Source organism: Diabrotica undecimpunctata, chromosome 10, assembly GCF_040954645.1.
Source record: "Diabrotica undecimpunctata isolate CICGRU chromosome 10, icDiaUnde3, whole genome shotgun sequence".
NCBI classification, from domain to species: Eukaryota; Metazoa; Arthropoda; class Insecta; order Coleoptera; family Chrysomelidae; genus Diabrotica; species Diabrotica undecimpunctata.
Window position 1 is genome coordinate 72,627,321 of NC_092812.1, and position 22,231 is coordinate 72,649,551.

Sequence of the window (22,231 nt, forward strand, 5' to 3'; positions counted from 1 at the left end):
AAAAGAAGAAAGGGCAAATTTTATATATTTAGACGAAACATGGATATTTTCTAGGGGTGCAACCAAGAGAATATGGCAAGATGATAACGTAAAGTCTATCAAACATACTGATGGAGAAGGGAAGCGACACATAATTTTACATGCAGGAGGGAAATCGGGTTTTATAGAAGGTGCTGATTTAATATTTTCATCTAAATCAAAATCAAGTGACTATCACGATAATATGAACACAGAAATATTTGTAAAATGGTTACATGAAAAACTTCTCCCAGGTTTAAGTGAGCCCAGCGTAATTATTTTAGACAATGCACCTTACCATTCTGAAGTATTAAACAAAAGTCCAACGAATTCTTGGCCTGTTAATAAAATCAAAGGATGGTTGACAAAGGCACATATACCATTTACACAACATATTTTAAAATCAGAATTATTACGCTTGGCAAATATCCACGCAAAACCAAAAACCTTTGTTGTGGATCAGATTATTGAAAGTTACGGTCATCAAGTTTTACGTCTGCCACCGTATCATTGCCAGTTTAATCCCATCGAATATATATGGGGAATAGCAAAACAATATTATGACAACCATATTGGGCCTAACGGTTAACGACGCAGTTCGGGAAACTTGGCGAAAGGCACTTTCAATTGTAACTCCAGAAGTGTGGTGCAACTGTATATTCAAGTGCGAGAAACTAATAGAAGATTGGTGGACTCGTGAAAATAAAATAAACGAAATAAGTCCAATCATAATAACAATTAATGGTGATGACAGTGATGATGATGACGATTATGATATTTTTGATGATAATGACTGATTTTCATTTTTGTTGGCAAGTTAAATTTTTTTATTTTTCATTAGAAATTTTCTCCATTCAACAAATATACATAGACCATATTTTCTGTGTGAACTGTAATATAAAATTATTATTAGGTTTATATTATCCACATTAGACTCCATTAATGAAGTAATTCTCCTTATTATACTGTCAATTATATAAAAGATTTTCCATTATTATTTAATTAAAAAAAGTTATGGATTATTTTTCATTTCATTTGACCAGTTGATATTTCCCCAAAGAACAGGTAATTAAAACTGGGTACTTACAATAAAATTTTTAATCCGAAACCCGCGTAAATATAGCGAACCGACTATAATACCAAAGGGCTTGAAGTTACGTCCAGCATATTCAAGCAGGAGGTTGGAAAACATTCTACATAGAGCCAGTTTGTCCATGATCCGCGAAAGGTTATTCCATAGATCTAATTTATTTTTTATTGAACAATAATTGTAAGTAATGAAGGTTTGCTTTTCAATGTAATATCAAATTCTAATTCTGATCAAATTATTTTTAGTTTACATATAGTATATGAAAATTCATATAAGAAACAAAGAAATATACATTTAAATCAATTTAATATTCTTTTAGAACAAAACAGTATACACACTTTAGATAACCTAAACAGAAATAATGACATATTAGCGACAGTTGTCAATATATTAAATAGACATTTAAATAGTTTGTTTAAATAATTATTATATAAATTTGGCTCTTTACTCCCAGAAATTGGCTTTGGCATCTTTTGTTAAAAATGCAACTATATTAAAATCCAGGATGCCTCTCCACCTGAACAAAAAACTATTCGACCCGTGTATACTACCAATCATGGCATACGGCTGCGAAACTTGGACACTAAAGAAAGAGATAATAGCGAAATTCAAAGTCACTCAAAGAATAGAATGGATAATTGTATTTAATTTTATTTATTTTATTTCATACAAATATTTTAAAATAAATATTAGCCAAATCGATCCAGTCGTTCTCGAGTTGTTATAAAAAAATATATTTCATAAAATTATAATAAGTGTATATGTATGTATATTACGGTATACCGCAAGGTTACTACACCCATCTTGATTTTTCGAGTCACGCTAAATAGGATTTACTTCAAAAACATAATTAACACAGTAACAGAATCGCTTGGAAAGAGGAAAGTAACGAACAATAACACATCAAAAAAGAAAAGCTGATTTAGAGAGCAAGTGAAGACAAAATGTGAAGAAAAGAAGAAAGCCTTTTTACAATACAGAAAACAACAAACACAATAGGCGCATAAAATCACTATAAACGAATCAGAAATTAAATGAATACTTTAATCCGATAAATGAAAAAGGGAAAAGCTCTGCCAGTGAGCTTCTCAACACAAATAGAACACGACTTCTACGGAACACAAAAAGAAATAGAGAAGAATCAGAAAGAAAAAAGATGAACGAACTAATAAAAACGAAACATATTCAGAAGGAAACATGGGCAGACTACTTTCGATTACTATTTGCTAAATGTGACTATAATGAACCACCAACACCAGAAGTGACGACAAACGAAGAAATAAACATTGAGAAGGGAGTGGTAAAAAGGAAGCATTAAGGAAATTAAAAAATAGTAAATCACCAGGAGAGGACAGAATACCGAATGAACTCTTAAAGTACGGAGGACTAGGTCTGACAAAACAACTATTAAAACGAATCCAAATAATAATAGAATGAAGCATGAAACAATACCATACGAATGAAGATCAAGTGTCCTAATATCTCTCTTTAACCCTTTGAGACCCAGTGTACATGTGTATGTACATAGCTTTTATTGTTTTGTTAAATACCAACTACTCGCTTATCTATACCGAAATAGCATTCAGTCACTCAAATATACATTTACGATCCACATTTTTAACTTCTGCTTCCATCTAGTGGTCAACAGGTAATGTTGTCAGCGATTTTGTTGTAAAGTGTCAGCTGTTTAGTTGGTAACCGATACTGCTACTTTTATTTTACGAGAAACTGTTATCTTTTGTGAAACAAAATCGATCCAACTTTTTAAGTGTGATTTATAAGGTAAGTAGTTTTTTATAAAGTACAAAACATTGCCATAAAAACGATAGTTTTGAAATAAACAAACATTTTTTAGATGCACATGAGCATGTACAAGTGGTCTGAAAGCATATTTCTGATTGTACATCTGTATGTACATATGGTCTAAACTTGGGTTTTAACTTAGTATTGTTGATTGCAGATAACATGGATTACAAAAGAAAAAAATATGATTTCGACAACCCAAAACATCTCCAAGAGTTAATTGACCTGATAGAGGACGGTAACGTATCAGAAATAGACAATTTGGAAGTTCCCGGAGGAGAGACTTCTGACGAGGAGGATGGAATTCTGGATAACTGTGAGAATAAATCTATTATAAGACCAGGGGTTGATGCTTTGACCAGACGTGACACTGAGACACTGGAAGAAGGTGATGGCAGCGAAAATGATAATGAGGAGTTAGGGAGAACTTATGATTCAGACGACGAATATATACCAGATAAAGTTGCAGGTTACTCGGGTGCAAAAAAATTAGGAAGTAAAGTATGTTTCTCAGAAAAGGATTGTTCTAAAAAACCAAAACAAAGAGAAATTAAAACAAAAAAGAGAACCGTAGAGTGGACTAAGGCATCGATAGAGACTCCTACATTTACATGGCATCCTACTTCCCCAAATACAAGTCTTACAGAGCCACTGTACCCAATTCAGTATTTTTCGAAGTATATTTCAAATGATTTGTTTGAAAATATAGCAACATTTACAAATGTATATGCCTTACAGAACGGAAAAAATTTTAGACCAACTAATGAGAGAGAAATTAAAATTTTATTTGCACTTCATATAATGATTGGAAATTTAAACAAATTTCCCAAAATTAGGATGTACTGGGAAAGAAGCCTTGGTATTAGAATGTTCCTAGATAACATGTCTAGGGACAGATTTTTCCAGCTTAGAACATGTTTACATCTAGTGAACAATTTGGAAAGACCAGCAGGTGATACCGATAAATTTTATAAGGTTCGTCCTATCATCGACGCTGTCAGAAAGAGATGTTTACAGCTTGAACTTGAGGAAGTACTTAGTGTTGACGAGCAAATGATTCCTTACACAGGAAAACTTTCCGTAAAACAATATGTGAAGGGGAAGCCCTGTCCTTGGGGAATAAAATTATTCGTCTTGTGCGGAAAAAGTGGTCAGGCTTTTGATTTTGTTTTTTATCAGGGTAAATCTACAGAACTGAATGCAGATAATAAAACAAAACATGGATTAGGGGCATCTATCGTTCTTCAACTAGCCGAAAGAATTTCCACCAGTGAAGGCCACAAATTATATTATGACAATTATTTCTCATCCTATGAACTACTTGAAATATTATTGGCCAAAAAAATATATGCCGGAGGGACTATTCGAATAGATATATTTTACAAACCTCCTGTGTTACCAGACAATGAAATGCTGAAACTACCGAGAGGTTCCGTAGATGAAGTCGTCAATAATGAAAAAAATGTGGTGCTAGTCAAATGGTTAGATACAAAGACTGTGAAATTAGCCTCCAATTATGTTGGTGCAGGTAATTTAGACATAGTTGGAAGATGGGACAAAAAGGCTCTTGTTACGTATATGTTAACCGACCTGAAATTGTCAAAGATTATAATTATGGAATGGGCGGAGTTGATCTAATGGACCAGATGAATAATTATTATCGTATATTTATTAGATCGCGAAAGTGGACATTGCGTGTTATTATGCACATGATAGACTTCGCTCTCACCAACAGCTGGCTGGAATACAGGAAGGACTGCGACAAATGTAATACAACCAATAAGGATCGAATGAAATTTCTAGACTTCAGAGTCAGAGTTGCCAAAAGCCTAATAAATATGGGCAATTCAGTAAGTAGAAAACGAGGAAGACCAGCATCTTCCTCTCCTAAGCCTTCTATTTCAACATTTAAAAGACGAGACAAAAAACCATTAAAAGACAAAAAACCATTTTTGGAAATACAAACGGACAATTTTGGTCACATACCGGAGATTGATTCTAAGAAGGAGGCTACTAGGTGTAAAAACACAGATTGTAATGGACGTAGTCATGTGTTCTGTACAAAATGTAAAATACATCTGTGTTTAATTAAGGCTAGAAACTGTTTTGCAGCTTTTCATGAACAATAAATATGTAATAATAATTACTTTGTAGTAAATATATTTTTAGTGTTGAGTTTATATTTAAGACCATATGTACATACATATGTACAATAAAATTTTTTTTTAAGCGTACACAAGTTTTTTTCATTTTATCTTACTAATTGAAGACTTTTGAAATATAAAAACACATAAGATTTTTTTTTTTTTGAAAATAAAAAAGTCAGGTCTCAAAGGGTTAAAAAGGAAGACAAATCGGCCCCGGTGAATTACAGAGGAATTCATTTATTAAACACAACATTAAAGTGAACAAGTAAATTGATAACAAATAAACTGAATGGAATTATAACACTAGCAGAAGAACACCGAAGCTATATTTATAACCAGGCAACTGCAAGACAAATCATTGTAATACAACAAACCGGCATATTTATGTTTCGTCGACCTTAAGAAGGCATTTGCCAACTTACTGGAAGTACATTGAAAAACAGACAGTCATGTTTACACAAAAAGAAGAAGGGTTGGCTATCTAAAAAACCAGAACGGTACATAGGTACATATTATTTGCAAAATCCATCATGCATTTGTAAATAGATAACTAAGACCCAATGGATTTTCTTAGTCCTCCGAATAACAAGAAATTTCTTTTATTTCCTATTTTTTGGTAATTAATGAAAAAGACCAAAATTTTAGTCTGATTTAACAATTTAACAGATGCGAGATCATTATAAACTGGAATAGGGAGATGAAGAGGTTGACAAGGGACTGGCAACTATGGAGAAAGTAAATATAAGAATAAGAGTAAATTCACTATTACAGTATAATCACAGTACACAATTATTAGGTTTAGATAATATTAATCTACGAAAAATTTTAAAAATACATGAATTAAAAATAAATAAATACATTTGTACAGTAGAGAATAAAATAATAAGAAACCACAATAAATAAGTACATTACTTCAAAAAACTATTGCTCATATTTTTTACCAGATCTGAAAAGTCTGCCCTACTTTTCACTTTTATAAATTATTAACATGTTGCTGTTCTTGTATTATTAGAATTTACTTTTCTAAATTATTTTGTGTAAATGATTATTTATAAACAAACACCTCGGTGTGTTTATAATGTGTAAGGACATAATAATAAAGCAAAAACTATCTATAACATAAATATCATGTGATTTTAAAAGCTTTAGTTCTTTTTTATATTAACTAGATAGATATTATACAATATCTCTAAGTAAATAAAACTTTTGGTTACGCATACTGTTTAAATAAGCATAAATTAAAAGTCACTAGGTATATACTTCAAAAGCTGATATCTGGAAACTTTTACAAATGTGTAATTTAACGTGTAAATATAATTACATCAACAAATGATAACAAACCATTATATTGACTTTCAACCTAGTTTTATAGAATAAATGCAAATAAAGTAGAGTTTCTAGACACATAAACACTTTTTACCTGCACCTAGGTACTTCTATTGATTTTATTATAGTAGTATTAACAGTTTATAGAAAAGAAAAGAAAAAATCTTACCAAAATCCTTCAGCCCCTAGGCCTAACAGATGATTACATCCAAATATTTGGTAACAGATATATTTTTAAATTAACATATTATCATAGGAACTTAACAAACACACAAAAATTGACAAAAACATTAAAAACACTTGATCTAAAATTCACCACAAACTACCAACAGAAATTGTTAGAACTAACAATTGCTGCAACATTGTCACAATAACTAAAAATTGAAGTCTAATCATTAGAGTCGTGTATGAGAATCAATTATGAGTCATCGCCACAAAAACAATTCATTCATGCCTGCATTGCTTGCCTATTCTTCTATTGGTCGGAGTTTTACGCTTCGAACTTGCGCGCTTGCTACATTCTCACAGCGATGACTAATAATACATGGACGAGGTAAATCAGCTGCGCGCTGTTGCCACTGTTAGACCTATTTCTAATTAAATGCTACATTAAATAGATTGTAATTAAAAGTTAGGTCATAAAATAACCCACATTGTATACCATTATAGATTACATATTCTGGAATCAATATTGCTCAATTTAATCTTACAACGTAATCAGCGAAGAGGTCAAAATAAGAATACAGATTGCGAACAAAACATATAATGGACTAATTAACCATTCAAGATGGGATAATATTACCAGACATATTATAATACCAGTCTTTGTATATGGATCAGAGACATGGATACTGTCAAAAAGTGATGAGACCATGGACGTATAAATAAAGATTTATACGTTCTTTATTTATACGTCCATGGATGAGACACAACTCATTTGAACGCAAAATCCTCAGGCATAGCATAGAAGTATACAGTAGATCCGCTCGATCTCTGCACATTGTAATCATTCATATTATAGGAAATAAATCAAAACAGGTGAGCCAAACTTATGTCGCGTCGGTTATAAGAATTAGAAACTGGCTAATATTACAATGGACCTTTTTATATTTCTTTTTTATTTCATTTATTGAATTTTGAAAACTGGGTATACATTTATGAACGTGATTTTCCAATTTTTGGAAAGCTTCAGGTTGTCCAATTAGACCTATAGTAAATAAATATTTAAACGGTAATAATTAGAAATAAGTGTTTTCATTACAAATAAGCAAACACATATGGGTTATGGGTTTTAAAAAACGTTCTTTTTACACACGTACAAAAACAATTTTTTGAATAGTTTTCCAGAACTAACTTCAATTAGTGTAGGATACAAAAAAAATTTTATTCTGTAATTTGTACTAATTTTGCTTATTGTAGCACCCTGATAATGCAAATAAAGATTTGCGAAAGCTTGGTAAACTAGAAAAAGTACTTCTTTGTGCTATCTTCCGCTGCATAGTTTGTACTCTAACTGATCAGCGTTGATTATGCTCCAAAAGGTTTCCGCGGTTACAATTAAACCTCGACCTAAGATTAATACTATTACAGGAATTAGTATTAAACTGAACAGTATTTCGGATTAAACCGCGTCGATTATCATTGCGCCGAGCTTTGGCCTCTTCGATGTCTTCTTCAGGGCTTCCGATATCTCAGTCTCCCGAGCCCCCAGACACTACTACACTGATCAGTAACCAATGCATTACTGGTACTGGGAATACAGGACGGTTTATTTATACCGTCGATAGTAACGTAGTTTGGGTGGTGAAGGTTGGCGTGTTGGTTAGCGTGGGGATTGGGGGGTATGGCACGGACATGATTTTGATTGACGGGTGGAGCAGACGATATTTTCCAAGGTGACCGTATGCCGTCATCTCTTTTATTGAGACAATTTGGCCTTTTTCCAGTTTCTATGGCTCCTTGGATAATTCTTGGTTTAGAGGGTTTCTCAGATGTATTAAAAATAACAAAAGTGCTACCAGTGTTCAAAAAGGGAGCTTTAGATGAAATTGGAAATTATCGTCCCATCTAAATCATTTTAATGCCCATTTTTGGCAAAATTTTTGAGAGTATTCTAAATGTTCGTTTGATAGAATATCTAGAAAAACACAAAATACTTCACTGTAATCAATAGGGCTTTAGAAAAAAGTGTAGCACTACACTAGCTATACAGAAAATTGTGAGAGATTTAGTTGATGGCTTGGAGGAAGGTCATTTTGTGTCTTTGACATTGTGTGCCTTATCCAAAGCTTTTGACTGTGTTTCGCATGAATTCCTGTTGGAAAAAAATGCATAAATAAGTATATTTTTAATAAGCAACTTAGTTTATATGATTCCTAAAAGTACTCTTAGAATGTGCTACTTTGCACCATTCCATAGCATTTACAGTACGGAATACCTATTTGGGGTAATTCTTTTCACGCAGATCAAATTTTTAAACTACAAAAAAAGGTAGTGAGGATACTTGCAAGAGCAGCGTATAGAGAACACTGTAAACCTTTATTTATGGATTATGCCACTACCTTGACTCTTTATATATGAGACGCTGATTGAAATTCATGCCAACAAAGGTAAGTTTAACATAAACTCCAACTTCCATGATCACGATACTATTAGAGCACAAGATTTTAGGTTGACAAAGAGCATAAAAAATTCAGCTGATGTTGGTTTGTATAACTTTTTGCCAGATGAAGTAAAAAGTCTTCACTTGTTATCGTTTAAGATTAAAATCAAATCACACTTTTTGAAACATTGTTTCTATTCAAAAACGGAGTACCTAAGTACACCTTTTACTCAATAGTACTAGGTTGGTCAGGGTATTTGCCTATTATGATGATATTTCATGTTATTATATTTTTATTTAGCGTGTTTATCATTTATTAAATTGAATTGTTAATATTAAATATCTGTTTGAAATGTTTAAATTCGTAAAATTTTTTTCTATGTATGTATGTAAATTGTCACTCTTCCTTTGACTTACTCTACTGTATTTAGTTAGTCTATGGGAATGTTTGTAAAGAGCGAAACGATATCGAAACTTACTAGAATGTCTGACGGTGAGATAGAGTATTGTTTAAGAAGTTCGATGAAATAAAAAGAATTTTTGACGAAGGACGAAGCATTTTCAGCGAGAGGTTGTAGATTTTTGGCCAAATACTTGGCCAATGGTTGTGTAGGGCAGTTGTATACACTGACAATGGGACGCGGACATTGTAGAGAAATATCGGTATAAGTATATTTCTCTACGAGACACGTAGTTATTTAAATTGCTCAAAGTAACAATAACACAATCAATACTGACAGACTGACACTATAATATAATATAAGTGCCTACACTATAATATACTATATATAGTTATATTATAACAAATTATCTTCATTATAAGACACAAGAATTAACATAACTCATGGGTCTGTATTTTCAGTTCAGCTCAGATTAATTCAGGAGAGCGAGATAGCGTATTTTGTCCGGTGGGCTACTCACTCCCTCAATTTAGTTGGTGCTAATTCGGCCAGTGCTACTATTGAGGCTCAGATTTTTTCGGAACTTTGAACAGTAGATATACGAAACAATCTTTCTTTGAGGTTTCAACTTCACGCTGGGAAGTTCTCCGAAAATATGTGCCACTGAAATTGAAACTTAAAACCAAGCCAAAGTGGTCTGCAAGTAGAGACCGACCGAATGTGATTTTTTTGGCCGAAGCCGAAGCCGATGCCGAAGTTCGGCCTGTAGGATACCTTCGGCCGAAGCCGAAGCCGAAGGTAACTAAAAAGATACCTATTCCTATTATATGTTAATAATTTAAATAATGTGCATTATATTTTTATTACCTGATATGTGATAAACAAAAATATGAAATTATGAGATAAAAAAGTCAAACATTTATACATTATTTGGTAATAGAAGCGATAATAAAAATAAATAACAATAAAAAACATTAAAGTCGAAACATTCATAGTCGATGGTCGATGTTTTGCCATTTAGGTATCTAGTCAAAACACCAAATTATTATCAGAATTTTACTACGTGAGAAATATTCAAATGATGATCTTTGAGACATCTTGGCCTATTGTTAAAATTTATATTCTACCTACTACCTGGCCTAAAAGTTTGTAAAACGATTTAGTTAAGGGTATAAAGTAGGGTGTAAATACTATTCAAATTATCAAAGACTCGCCGAAGCATATTGTTCAGAGATTATTTCATTTCTACCGTATAGTATACTGACAGAGCATTTTATTATTCCACCTTCGGCGAAACCTTCGGCTTTGTTTTGGCCGAAGCCGAATTTTGGCCGAAGGTTTAAATATTGGCCGAAGGTGGCCGAAGCCGATGCCGAAGCCGATTAATCGGTCGGTCTCTATCTGCAAGGTTAGAAGCGGACGAAGCTGTGTAAACGGTAAAGTTGTGCAGACTCTAGACGATCTTGAAACCACGATCTCTCATCACCTCAAGCTATGAGTGAGGCTAGTTCCCTTTTTAGAAATAATGGGAAACTTGAATTCATCGTTTTGGCATGCGTTATTGAAAAAAATCAGTCATGTCAATGAGTTTTTGCAAAGAAAAAATCTTGATTTGGCTGCCAGGAGCCTTTAAGGTTTTTTAACGTTCTTGGAACCTTACAGAGTTTGCTCCATCTGAGGCCAATGCTGAGGGTAAATTCCTAGCAAGCATGAATCATCAGAAAAAAACAAACAAAAAAGAACAAATGTCTGATGAGCTGTGTGACAATGAAGCTTTGACAAGTGCTGAGAATGTGTACCAAGTGGCCATGTTAGAGATTATTGGCCGAATGATTACTACACATAGGGACAGATTTAAGACTTTGAAAAGCATAAACAGCAAGTTTGGATTTTTGAATGGAGTTCGAATTGAAGAAATGCAAATAAAAGATCTAAAAACGAAAGCAAAAGAAAACATCTACACTGCTAAATCTGAACGTTGAAGAATTTAAATTTGAAATAGAAAGCTTCAAGCACCACGCTTTATGAGTTGACGAAAATTTAAAGGAAGCCAAAACAAGAGAAATGTTTTGTCTTATTTAAAAAATAAACTAGAGGAGAATGTTTTTCACGCTGTCAGTCACAGTGTCATCTGGAGAACGAAATTTTAGCAAAATCACAATTTTGAGGATAGACTCTCTTCTTCTAAATGTGCCTATCTTCTAGAGATGTTGGCGACCACATTGGCCCATCTTATTCTATTCACAGCAGCCCGAAATGGATCAGTTGACTTTAGACCGGTCTACTTCCTAAGATTAGGCAGCCAGGATATGCTTTTCCGTCCAGGGCCTCTCTTACCCTCAATCTTGCCTTTTAGAATCAACTGTAGAAGTCGGTATTTATTATTAAGCATGATATGGCCGAAGTAAGCCAATTTTCTGTTCTCTTTTAATAGACTCTCTAATCTAAATATAATATTTATTGAATACAAACGAGAATCCCTTATCAACTTTGACATCATCAGTAGATTTGCAGTTCGGAAGGTTGAAGAATTCAATCCTGAAGTACAATACAAACAAGCTATATCTATTACTTATGTATAACTGTATTAATATGTATAAGTGTTGTTAAATATAAGTATAATGTATATAAAGTGTTTTTCATAAATTAAACTACTTAATAGCATACATATGGAGTGTAATTTCAACTACTGCATCTAAAAGATGTGATATATTATAGGTGTTAGCGTTGATTGAATAACCCAAATTTTGGTTATTCAATCAACGGTGTTAGGTATATAGGTGTGGTAAGGGGAAGAGACTCGAGATAATGTCCCATGACCTCGGTTTGTATTTAAAAAAATCTTAGATTACGTCATTACGCCAAACACTGATAACTTAATGTCCAACACATACGATTTAAAAATTAAATTAAAATTGTGTTTTAAAGATTTTTTTAAGTCGTCTGTTTCTGAAATAATGAATTTATTCCATAGATTTGCATCATAATGTATAGGTATATAATTATATATATATATATATATATATATATATATATATATATATATATATATATATATATATATATATATATATATATTTTAGTTTGTATATCAAAATTTTCCGTTAAGATCTTATAAATATCCAATTTTTAAGGTAAAAATGAACAAAATAGCAACAGAAAATCACTTTTCATTATTTAATAGATCATGAATAATAGCAAGCTGAAGAAGATCTGAATAAATTGGATATTTCTGTAAAGATTTACAAAAAGATGTTACCACATAATTGGATGCAGTCAGATGTAGAAATTAGTAGTGCAACAAACTTTATTGCTAATCTGTTTAAATAATTTATTTCCAATACAACTGATTTAAGTGAAGACGAAATTATTCCCACGTCGAAAACATATCACGCAATGACACTAATTATCAACGGTAAGATAAGAACCGAAATTATAGTGTTTTTGACAATTACTTATGAACATTTTAATCACGTTTTGTATATGTGTCAGTTTGTGGGTTTGTTTACGGTACCCCAAAGTACCTTTTTTATGAAAATGCATCCAGTTGATTATTTATATAACAAAACTGTCAAAATGACAATATATGAAAAATTCCGTTAAGATCTTATATATATTAAAATTTGAAATTTGGTTAAGTAAATGGATAAAATAGCAACAGAAAATCTCATTTTGTTACAGTTTTTATGAATAATACGACTTTTGATCCAAAATACAACAACAATGATGATAATTTTGATGAAAAATATGAAACATTCAATTTTTTAGATAATGTCTGGGAAACTGATTTTAATCAACGATGGAACTATAAATCTAATTAATATAATATAACTCAATGGTTACTGGCAAAAGCCATTGTACGACAACACTTGCCCCTTACCAACCCGACCTGAGGCAGCGTGGTAAGGTATGCCTCGCGACCCCTTATGAATAAAGGAAAAAGAAAGCCACGGCCCTCATTCTCCGTAGGCCCAACTGACCCCGAGATGGGTAGTTCTCGGGAACCAGTCAGGAGGGCAGAGGGTGCTAAGAATCTGCGGAGTCTAAACCACTACCCAGCCAGATCAACAACACTATACGTAGCGACCTATAACTGCAGGTCGTTAGCGAACCAGGCAAGACTCATAGAGTTAGAAAATGAAGCAGTCAATATTAAATGGGATGTCATCGGAATAAGCGAAGTAAGACGAAAGGACGAAGAGTTAATAGAACTTGAATCGGGCAACATCCTCTATCACAAAGGAACAGAAAATGGACGAACAAGTGGAGTGGGGTTCCTAATTAATAAGAAATGGAAGGATAGGATAATCGACATAGCAAGCACCTCAGACAGAGTAGCTAGTCTAAGTCTAAGACTATCCAGAAGATACACCATCCAAATTGTGCAAGTATATGCACCAACCATATCCCACTCCAATGAGGAAATAGAGGAATTCTACAATGAAATAACTGAGGTGCTTAACAAGAACAAAAGCCAATTTAAGTATATAGTCGGGGACTTTAATGCCAAAGTGGGTAAACAATCAAATCAAGAACAATGTGTCGGCAACTTTGGCATTGGAGAAAGAAATGAAAGGGGAGAGAGACTGGTTCAATACGCACATTACCAGAACCTCTCAATCGCCAATACCTATTTTAAGAAGAAACTCAATAGGAAATGGACATGGTTAGCTCCCAATGCAACTACCAAGAACGAAATAGATTTCATCCTAACTAATAAGCTGAAAACCATAAAGGATGTAAGTGTGCTCAACAAATTCCGAACAGGTAGCGATCACAGACTAATTAGATCTCGGGTCGTTCTAAACACTAAACTAGAAAGAATGAAATTACTCCAGAAACCAACTGCAGGGGTAAATATCACTAACCTAAGCAACAACTCGGAACGCTATCAAAATTTAATTCAAGAAAAATTACAAGACCCAACGAATAGCACACACTTAATGGAAACAATCTTAAATTGCGCCAAAGAAGTTGGAGGATCACAAGCACACAACAGCAATAGAAAACTTTCAGATGAAACAACAGCTCTCCTGAAACAACGAAGAGAAATGAAAATTAACTCCAATATTAATAGAATTGAATATACCGAACTGTGCAAAGTAATACGGAAAAAAATCACAGAAGATATAAAAACCTACAATGAACGACTTGTACAAAATACAATCGAAAACCATAAAAACTATAGGAAAACCAAGAGGAAGTTGGCAATCGGTAGAAAGCAAATAATAGCATTGGGAAACAACAACGAAAGGATCACAAATAGGGATGAAATAATAAAACATGTAACGGAATTCTATGAGGGTCTATATAAAGCTCCGGAAGCACAAGAAATAGACGAAGAAGAAATTGCGGTTCAAGAAGATGTACCAGATGTTCTCGTGGATGAGGTAGAGGCAGCTCTTAAGAGCATGAAGAACGGCAAGGCAGTCGGTAATGACGGTGTTACAGCCGAACTTCTAAAGATTGCTGGTCAAACAACTTGGAAAATCCTAGCAAAAATATACACAGACTGCCTAAAATCGAGACATATTCCAAAAAAGTGGAATTCAGCCAACATAATCCTTATTCACAAGAAAGGTAGCAAGGAAGACATTAGAAATTATAGACCGATCAGCTTGCTACCTGTGATATACAAGGTATTCACCAAAATCATTAACAACAGAATACAGAACACACTTGACGCTGCACAACCCCGAGAGCAAGCAGGCTTTAGAAGTGGCTTCAGCACAATGGATCATATTCAAACATTAAGGGAAGTAATGAGCAGAACAAAAGAATATGATCTACCACTGGCGCTAGCATTCATAGACTTCGAGAAAGCATTTGACTCCGTATACCCAAGAGCAGTCATAGAAGCACTTGTCGACCAAGGAGTAGATAAACCATATGTCGAAACGCTAGCAAATATATACAAAGAGGCCACAGCTAGAGTAAGCATATATGAAAATACCCCAGAATTTCCCACTCAGAAAGGAGTCCGACAAGGAGACACCATATCCCCTAAGCTCTTCACTGCAACCTTAGAAAATATCTTCCGGAAATTAGACTGGAACAACCAAGGTCTATGTATAGATGGAGAATACCTAAACCATCTTAGATTCGCTGATGACATCATTCTAATTGCTAGAAGTCCTGAAGAATTACAACTGCAAATTAATGACCTTAATACAGCCAGCAATGAGGTAGGCCTAAAAATGAACCTAGCAAAGACTAAAATAATGTGCAATGATCTGATCGCCAACGTGGAAATAAAAATTAATGAAACCTCGCTAGAAGTAGTAGATGAATACATATACCTGGGACAGCTCATACATAAATCGGGATCACTACTTCCGGAAATCAACAGACGAATAAAACAAGCGTGGTCAGCATTCGGACGAAATTCCATAGTCTTCAAGTCCAAAATGCCACTATACCTCAAGAAGAGAGTATTTGATCAATGCATATTACCCGTCTTGACATATGGATGTGAAACTTGGATATTAAAGAGAGAAATAACGTCGAAACTCCAAGTAACTCAAAGAGCAATGGAAAGATGTATGCTAGGGATAACAAAGAGGGATCGTAAAAGAATTGAATGGATACGGAGGCAAACCCAGGTGACTGATGTAATCCAAAGAATAAAATCCCTGAAATGGCAATGGGCAGGACATATGGCAAGAAGAACAGATAACAGATGGACCACTAGAACAACTATGTGGTACCCCAGGAACGCTAAGAGACCAAAGAGGCGCCCAAATCTCAGATGGGATTATGATATTAGAAAATTAACAGGAACAACGTGGTCTCGAATAGCACAAGATAGAAAAATATGGGCGCAAATGAGCGCAAATTATTAGAACAACGTATAACTTAGACATCGTCGAATAATAATAAGAACATAGAATAACTTTGAAATAAGGGAGGCTGCACCGTAATTGGAAACGGTTGATAAAGCTGCACATGATGATGATGATGATGATGATATATAATTATGCAAAACAATAAGAAAGGGATGTTAAACCACAAGCCATCCTTATCTCTCCAACGACAAGCTTAAACGTTTTCAGAATATCTTCAGGCGGATACAAATTTAGCTATCATACTATTGTCATATGTACAAAAAGGTGATCTCACCTTAAATTAAACAAAAATGAATAGATAGTCAATACTATTGAAGGTGTGTATGTTTTCTACAGTAATCGAACAGTATACTTACTATTCCTTGTGGATCTATCAAAAGCAGATGTTTTTTATTATTATCTTGCATTCCTGAAAGAACAAACTGTCTTTCTAAGGTATTCGTTGATTCTCTGACGAGAAAATCGCCATCTTTTTGAAGTAAATTTTCTGCTTCTGCTCGGTTAATTTGTCCGTGAAACCATATTTCATTTTCTAGTTGACTAAATTGATCTTGGCTTTTTTCGTAAATTGAACTCGATGTATGGGTAAATGGCAGGGCCGCCGCTACCATGTGTGCCAAGTGTGCATCGCACACGGGCGGCCAACAATAGGGGCGGCCAAAAGCAGTCCACTGATGATAATACATACATGACAGATAATTCTGTGAACTGTAATATTCCAAACAATAATAATTATTCAGTACGTGATAATACTCAAATGTGTTTCATTTATCATGTATACTTCTTTTTTTCATCCTAATCTAAAAAAAAGTCAGAAAATATTATTTATTATATGAACTGCCGCCCTTTTGCAGGTAAAGTCATAAAGCAGTTTCGGGAATACTTTTTAATTCAAAGCGGCTGGCGACTTTCGAACTTCAGTTATTTGGGATTTCACACGTAAATGCTTTACAAGAATTTAGGCAAGTGGTTGTAAAGTTTCTGTTATAATATTGTTCATATGGTTATGTTTATAGGTGGGTTATTATGTCTTATGTTCAGTCTTAGTTGAGAATTCGATGAATTTAGACACGCTTTTGATAAACGATTTTGTTTGTAAAATATAGTAGTGTACCCGTTTCTTTTGCACAGTAGGTACTGTATTTCGAAGTAACGTCGAGATCAGAGCAATTTTATTCGTATACATATATTCGTATTCGTATATTTTATTCGTTTACGGCTACATATTATTTGGAGAAACATTATTTGGACAACTTATTTGAAGTATTTTTGGATTTATTTTGTTAAATTCATCCGGCTTCGTTCTTAAGTGATGATTTCAAAATGTCCAAAAGAAAAAGAAAACGACTTTCAGGATTTTAATATAGAAAAATAAAAGAGGCAAAAACTGAGGAGAAAAAAAACTTAGCGGTGCACTGCTACCACAGCTAACAGCAATTAAAGAGCGGTTCCAATTACTTCACCAGCACACAGACATTTTTAGTGTAATATATAGCATAACCAAAGTTAAAAACGATGATGAACTTAAAACCAATTGTGAGAAAGTGAATCAAGCCCTTACAGACATATACAGCTCAGAGACTGACATTAGTGCAACCGATTTATATGAAGAAATTAAAGCTATTCAACCATTTTTTTCCGTAGAAAAAAGTCCTATTTATATTCTTGAATATATTTACGAAAATAATCTTGTATCAACAGTTCCCAACTTAACTATAATAGTACGTATATTCCTAACTCTACCTGTTACTAACTGTAGCTACGGGTGAGCGGTCGTTTTAAAAACTTAAGATTATTAAATACTATTTGCGATCCTCAATGAAGCAAGATATACTTTTTGCTTTAGCAAAAGAACATGGAGTGTGTGCGATATTGGAAATTAAAGATATTGTCAAAAAGTTTTCCGAGACGAAAGTCCGAAAAATGCGTTTTTAGTTTTTTTATGTGTTTATGTTTGTATTCACGGTTTATTTTAATTAAATGGACGTTTAAATTAGGATATTAGGATATACATATTCCGAACGTTGGATCATGGTTATTAAATTAGGATAAAGGACGTTTAAATTAGGATATTAGAATGGGATATTAGGATATACATTAGGATAATATATGGACGTTGAATCATGGAGATTAGTCTAAATGTTCAAGTAACTATTTATCTATTTACAAATTATTATTGTTATATTATGCATCTTCTTCACATTTCTTTAAATAAATAGTATGTACGTCTAAAGTGTTGGAAGGGGGGCGGCAAATATTAAGTTGCACACGGGCGGCCAATACCTTAGCGGCGGCCCTGGTAAATGGTTCTAAAAAAACACATTTTAGTTAATACATAATACCAAATTTAGGTTGTTATACAACGTTAGTGACAGTGGCATGGCTAGCCCCACAGGGCCCCGTATTTAAGTATGCAGCGGAGCCCTTTTCTACGACTGATATGAGATAGTCTTAAAAAATGTTCAACAAAATAAGCAAAAACGCTGGTATTATACAAAATATTTATTAAATGTAGTTATAAAGATTACAAATATAATTACAAATACAAATGCTCCTGATAGACAATAATATGTTACCCAAAGTATTGAAAAATAAACGTTTCTCGCCTTTTGTTCGGTAAACTTATTTATTAAAGCGTCCATATATGAAGAAGATTTAGATTTCTCTAGATTTTCGGTTTCTATAGACAAGTCTAAGAGTCGTTCCTGTAGCAAAGAAGCCCTGAGGTAGTTTTTAATTAATTTTAAACTTGAAAAACTTCTTTCAGCGACGGCAGTACTTACCGGAAGGGTTAAAAACAGAAAACATGCTATTATTACCTCCGGACAACTGGATGCAAGGTTATTATATTTTATCATTAATAATTCTGTTCTAATAGTTCTTTAACCCTTATCCGGCAAACACATTTTACTTACGTAACCGGGCAACTCGGGTCCGTTGGGCCCACCACTGTTCTGGAATGTACTATTCATATTTACCCATATATTTCTAATATTCTTTTTTGATTTTTTAAAGTTAAATTTAAATTGTCTAGATTAAAAAAAGGTGCTACTATAGTATGCGGTCTACCTCGAGGGTGCGTCTACCTGAAGGATTTGATCAATGCATATTACCCGTCTTGACATATGGATGTGAAACTTGGATATTAAAGAGAGAAATAACGTCGAAACTCCAAGTAACTCAAAGAGCAATGGAAAGATGTATGCTAGGGATAACAAAGAGGGATCGTAAAAGAATTGAATGGATACGGAGGCAAACCCAGGTGACTGATGTAATCCAAAGAATAAAATCCCTGAAATGGCAATGGGCAGGACATATGGCAAGAAGAACAGATAACAGATGGACCACTAGAACAACTATGTGGTACCCCAGGAACGCTAAGAGACCAAAGGGGCGCCCAAATCTCAGATGGGATTATGATATTAGAAAATTAACAGGAACAACGTGGTCTCGAATAGCACAAGATAGAAAAATATGGGCGCAAATGAGCGCAAATTATTAGAACAACGTATAACTAAGACATCGTCGAATAATAATAAGAACATAAAATAACATTGAAATAAGGGAGGCTGCACCGTAATTGGAAACGGTTGATAAAGCTGCACATGATGATGATGATATATATATATATATATATATATATATATATATATATATATATATATATACACTCCTGATCAAAAAATTTCAGACACTTACATTTTGTATGTTTTTTTTTTAATTCTGTAGGTATTAAGTAGTTTAAATGGGTAGAAAGTAAACATTCATAATAGAAATCGTTTATTTTAAACACTAAAGAATAATAATAGGAAAAATTAGTAATGCAAAAAAATAACATTTCTCCAAAAATTAAACAAAAGAAAAAATAAATTTTTAATTGCCCACAGTTGGTTGTTCTTCAGGTTTAGTATTGGATATTGCCTTCCCTACACCTGCGGAGGATTTTAATACGTCTAAGCATACTTGCAATAAGTTTCTGAACCTGTTCTTGCGGTATATGTTCCCATTCTTCATTCAGCTCTTGAATCGTTTCTTGTTCTAAGGATTCATGTCAGGACTACTCGGACAGTATTTAGGTAGTCCATGACGATATGCGTAGCATGTGGACGTGCATTATCCTGCATAAATAAGAAATTATCCCCACCGAAAGGGGCATATGGGGTAGCATGTCTGCTGTTAGAGTTCCATGTCCGTCAACGGTGAAACACAGCAAGGTGCATATGGTTTTCCGGGTCTCCTCCGTACATGTTTGCGTCCGTCTAGAGATCGTTAGAAAAAACGGCACTCATCAAAAAACAAACACTTTCAGTCTATGTGATCATTCGTAAATCTCATCCTGTTAGCTCAACGAGCTGCTGTTACTTTAGGGCATGCCACTGGATTATGACAACGAAAGCCACTTACATGCAGAACTCTTCAGTTCGTACAGAAATATGAGTTCCTCGAGCTTTTAACAAACGACTAGCGAGAGCATTTGACGTAAAAGAGCGGTTCCGTAACGCGGAAATCTTAAAAAAACTTTCATCACGCTGATCTCTGCACCTTTTTCTACCTGGTCCTGGTCGTCTAGTATATTCCCTAGTCTGACGATACTTAGTAAGAGCATCATGGATTGTATTTTCGGCAATATTCAAATGATTTGCAATATAAAGTATACTGTACCATCTTTTTTATGTAATGCCACAGCTTTACTATTTAACATTCGATTATTTCTATAAATTGAATGATAATGTTGTTATTTTTACTTCATTAAGATTGTTTGATCAATTCATCATCATCATCATCTTTGGCTCGACAATCCTCTGTGGATCTTGGCCTGCTCTAAGATTCGTCGCCATTTTGTTCGGTTTCTGGCAACATGTTGCCATCTTCTGATTTTTAATATCCGTAAGTCGGTTTCAACTCCATCTAACAACCTAATTCGCGGTCGGCCTTTGCTTCTTCTTCCTACAGGTGTTCCTGTGGTTAGCTTTTTAGCAATCATGTTGTCAGGCATTCGTATTATGTGTCCAGCCCATCTAAGTCGCTGTGTTTTAATGAACGTTATGACATCTGGCTCATCAAAAAGCTGATACAATTCAAAATTATATCTTCTGCGCCACTGCCCTTGGTCGTTTATAGCTCCAAATATTTTGCGGAGTATTTTACACTCAAATATTCCCAAAAGTCTTTCATCTTTCTGCGTTAAAGTCCATGTTTCTGCTCCATATGTGAGGACCGGCATCAGCAATGTTTTGTATATAATAATTTTAGTTCTTCTTTAAATGTTTCTTGAGTGGAAATGCTTTTGGAGTCCATAGTATGCCCTATTTGTAAGATTTATTCGTCTTTTAATTTCTTCGCTTGTTTTATTGGTAGCAGTCAATAGCGACCCAAGGTATGTGAAGTTGTCAACACGTCCAAAGGTATGACTTCCAAAGACTGTTTCTCGTTCCTCATTTGCTATCGGATCCTTTGTAACCAACACGTACTTGGTTTTGTCTTCGTTGATGACTAGACCGACCTGTTTCGCAGCTGTTTCCAATTCTAGGAGATATTGCTCAACATCTCGCTTGCTACGCCCTATTATGTCAATGTCATCAGCTAAGACTTGTATCGATCTATTGTAAATAGTACCGCCGTCCCTAATTCGTGTATCTCGGACTGCCTTTTCTAAGGCAATATTAAATAGGAGGCAAGCCAGAGCATCCCCTTGTCTGATCCATCCTTTATTTCAAAGGATCTAGAATTCTCTCCCTGTATTCTAACAGTGGCTTCTAAGTTAGACATTGTCATTCTCGTTAGTCGGATAAGTTTCTCTGGTATACCAAACTAATGCATTGATTGGTATAGCACTGTTCTCTTGACACTGTCGTATGCGGCCTTGAAGTCGACGAATAGGTGATGGGTTTCAATATTGAATTCTAATGTTTTCTCGAGAATCTGTCTTATTGAATGAATCTGGTCAATTGTTGATTTTTCTGGAGTGAATCCAGCTTGATATTTACCAACTATGCCCA

General features: G+C 34.1%; 2 protein-coding genes across 2 annotated transcripts in view; one reads left to right on the forward strand and one right to left on the reverse strand.

The window, feature by feature from the left end:
- LOC140452421 (dual specificity protein phosphatase 10-like) overlaps positions 1-6,845 on the reverse strand; it is a 114,452-nt gene extending 107,607 nt beyond the window's left edge. The window contains exon 1 of the mRNA XM_072546673.1: positions 6,554-6,845. The gene's annotated coding sequence lies outside the window, so the exon portion shown is untranslated. The remainder of the gene's footprint in view (positions 1-6,553) is intronic.
- Positions 6,846-13,373: 6,528 nt separating this feature from the next.
- On the forward strand, positions 13,374-19,985 carry LOC140451762 (uncharacterized). The gene is made up of 2 exons (XM_072545612.1): positions 13,374-13,775; positions 19,962-19,985. Exons 1-2 carry the CDS (start codon positions 13,374-13,376, stop codon positions 19,983-19,985), a joined length of 426 nt encoding a protein of 141 aa, XP_072401713.1.
- Positions 19,986-22,231: the final 2,246 nt, after the last annotated feature.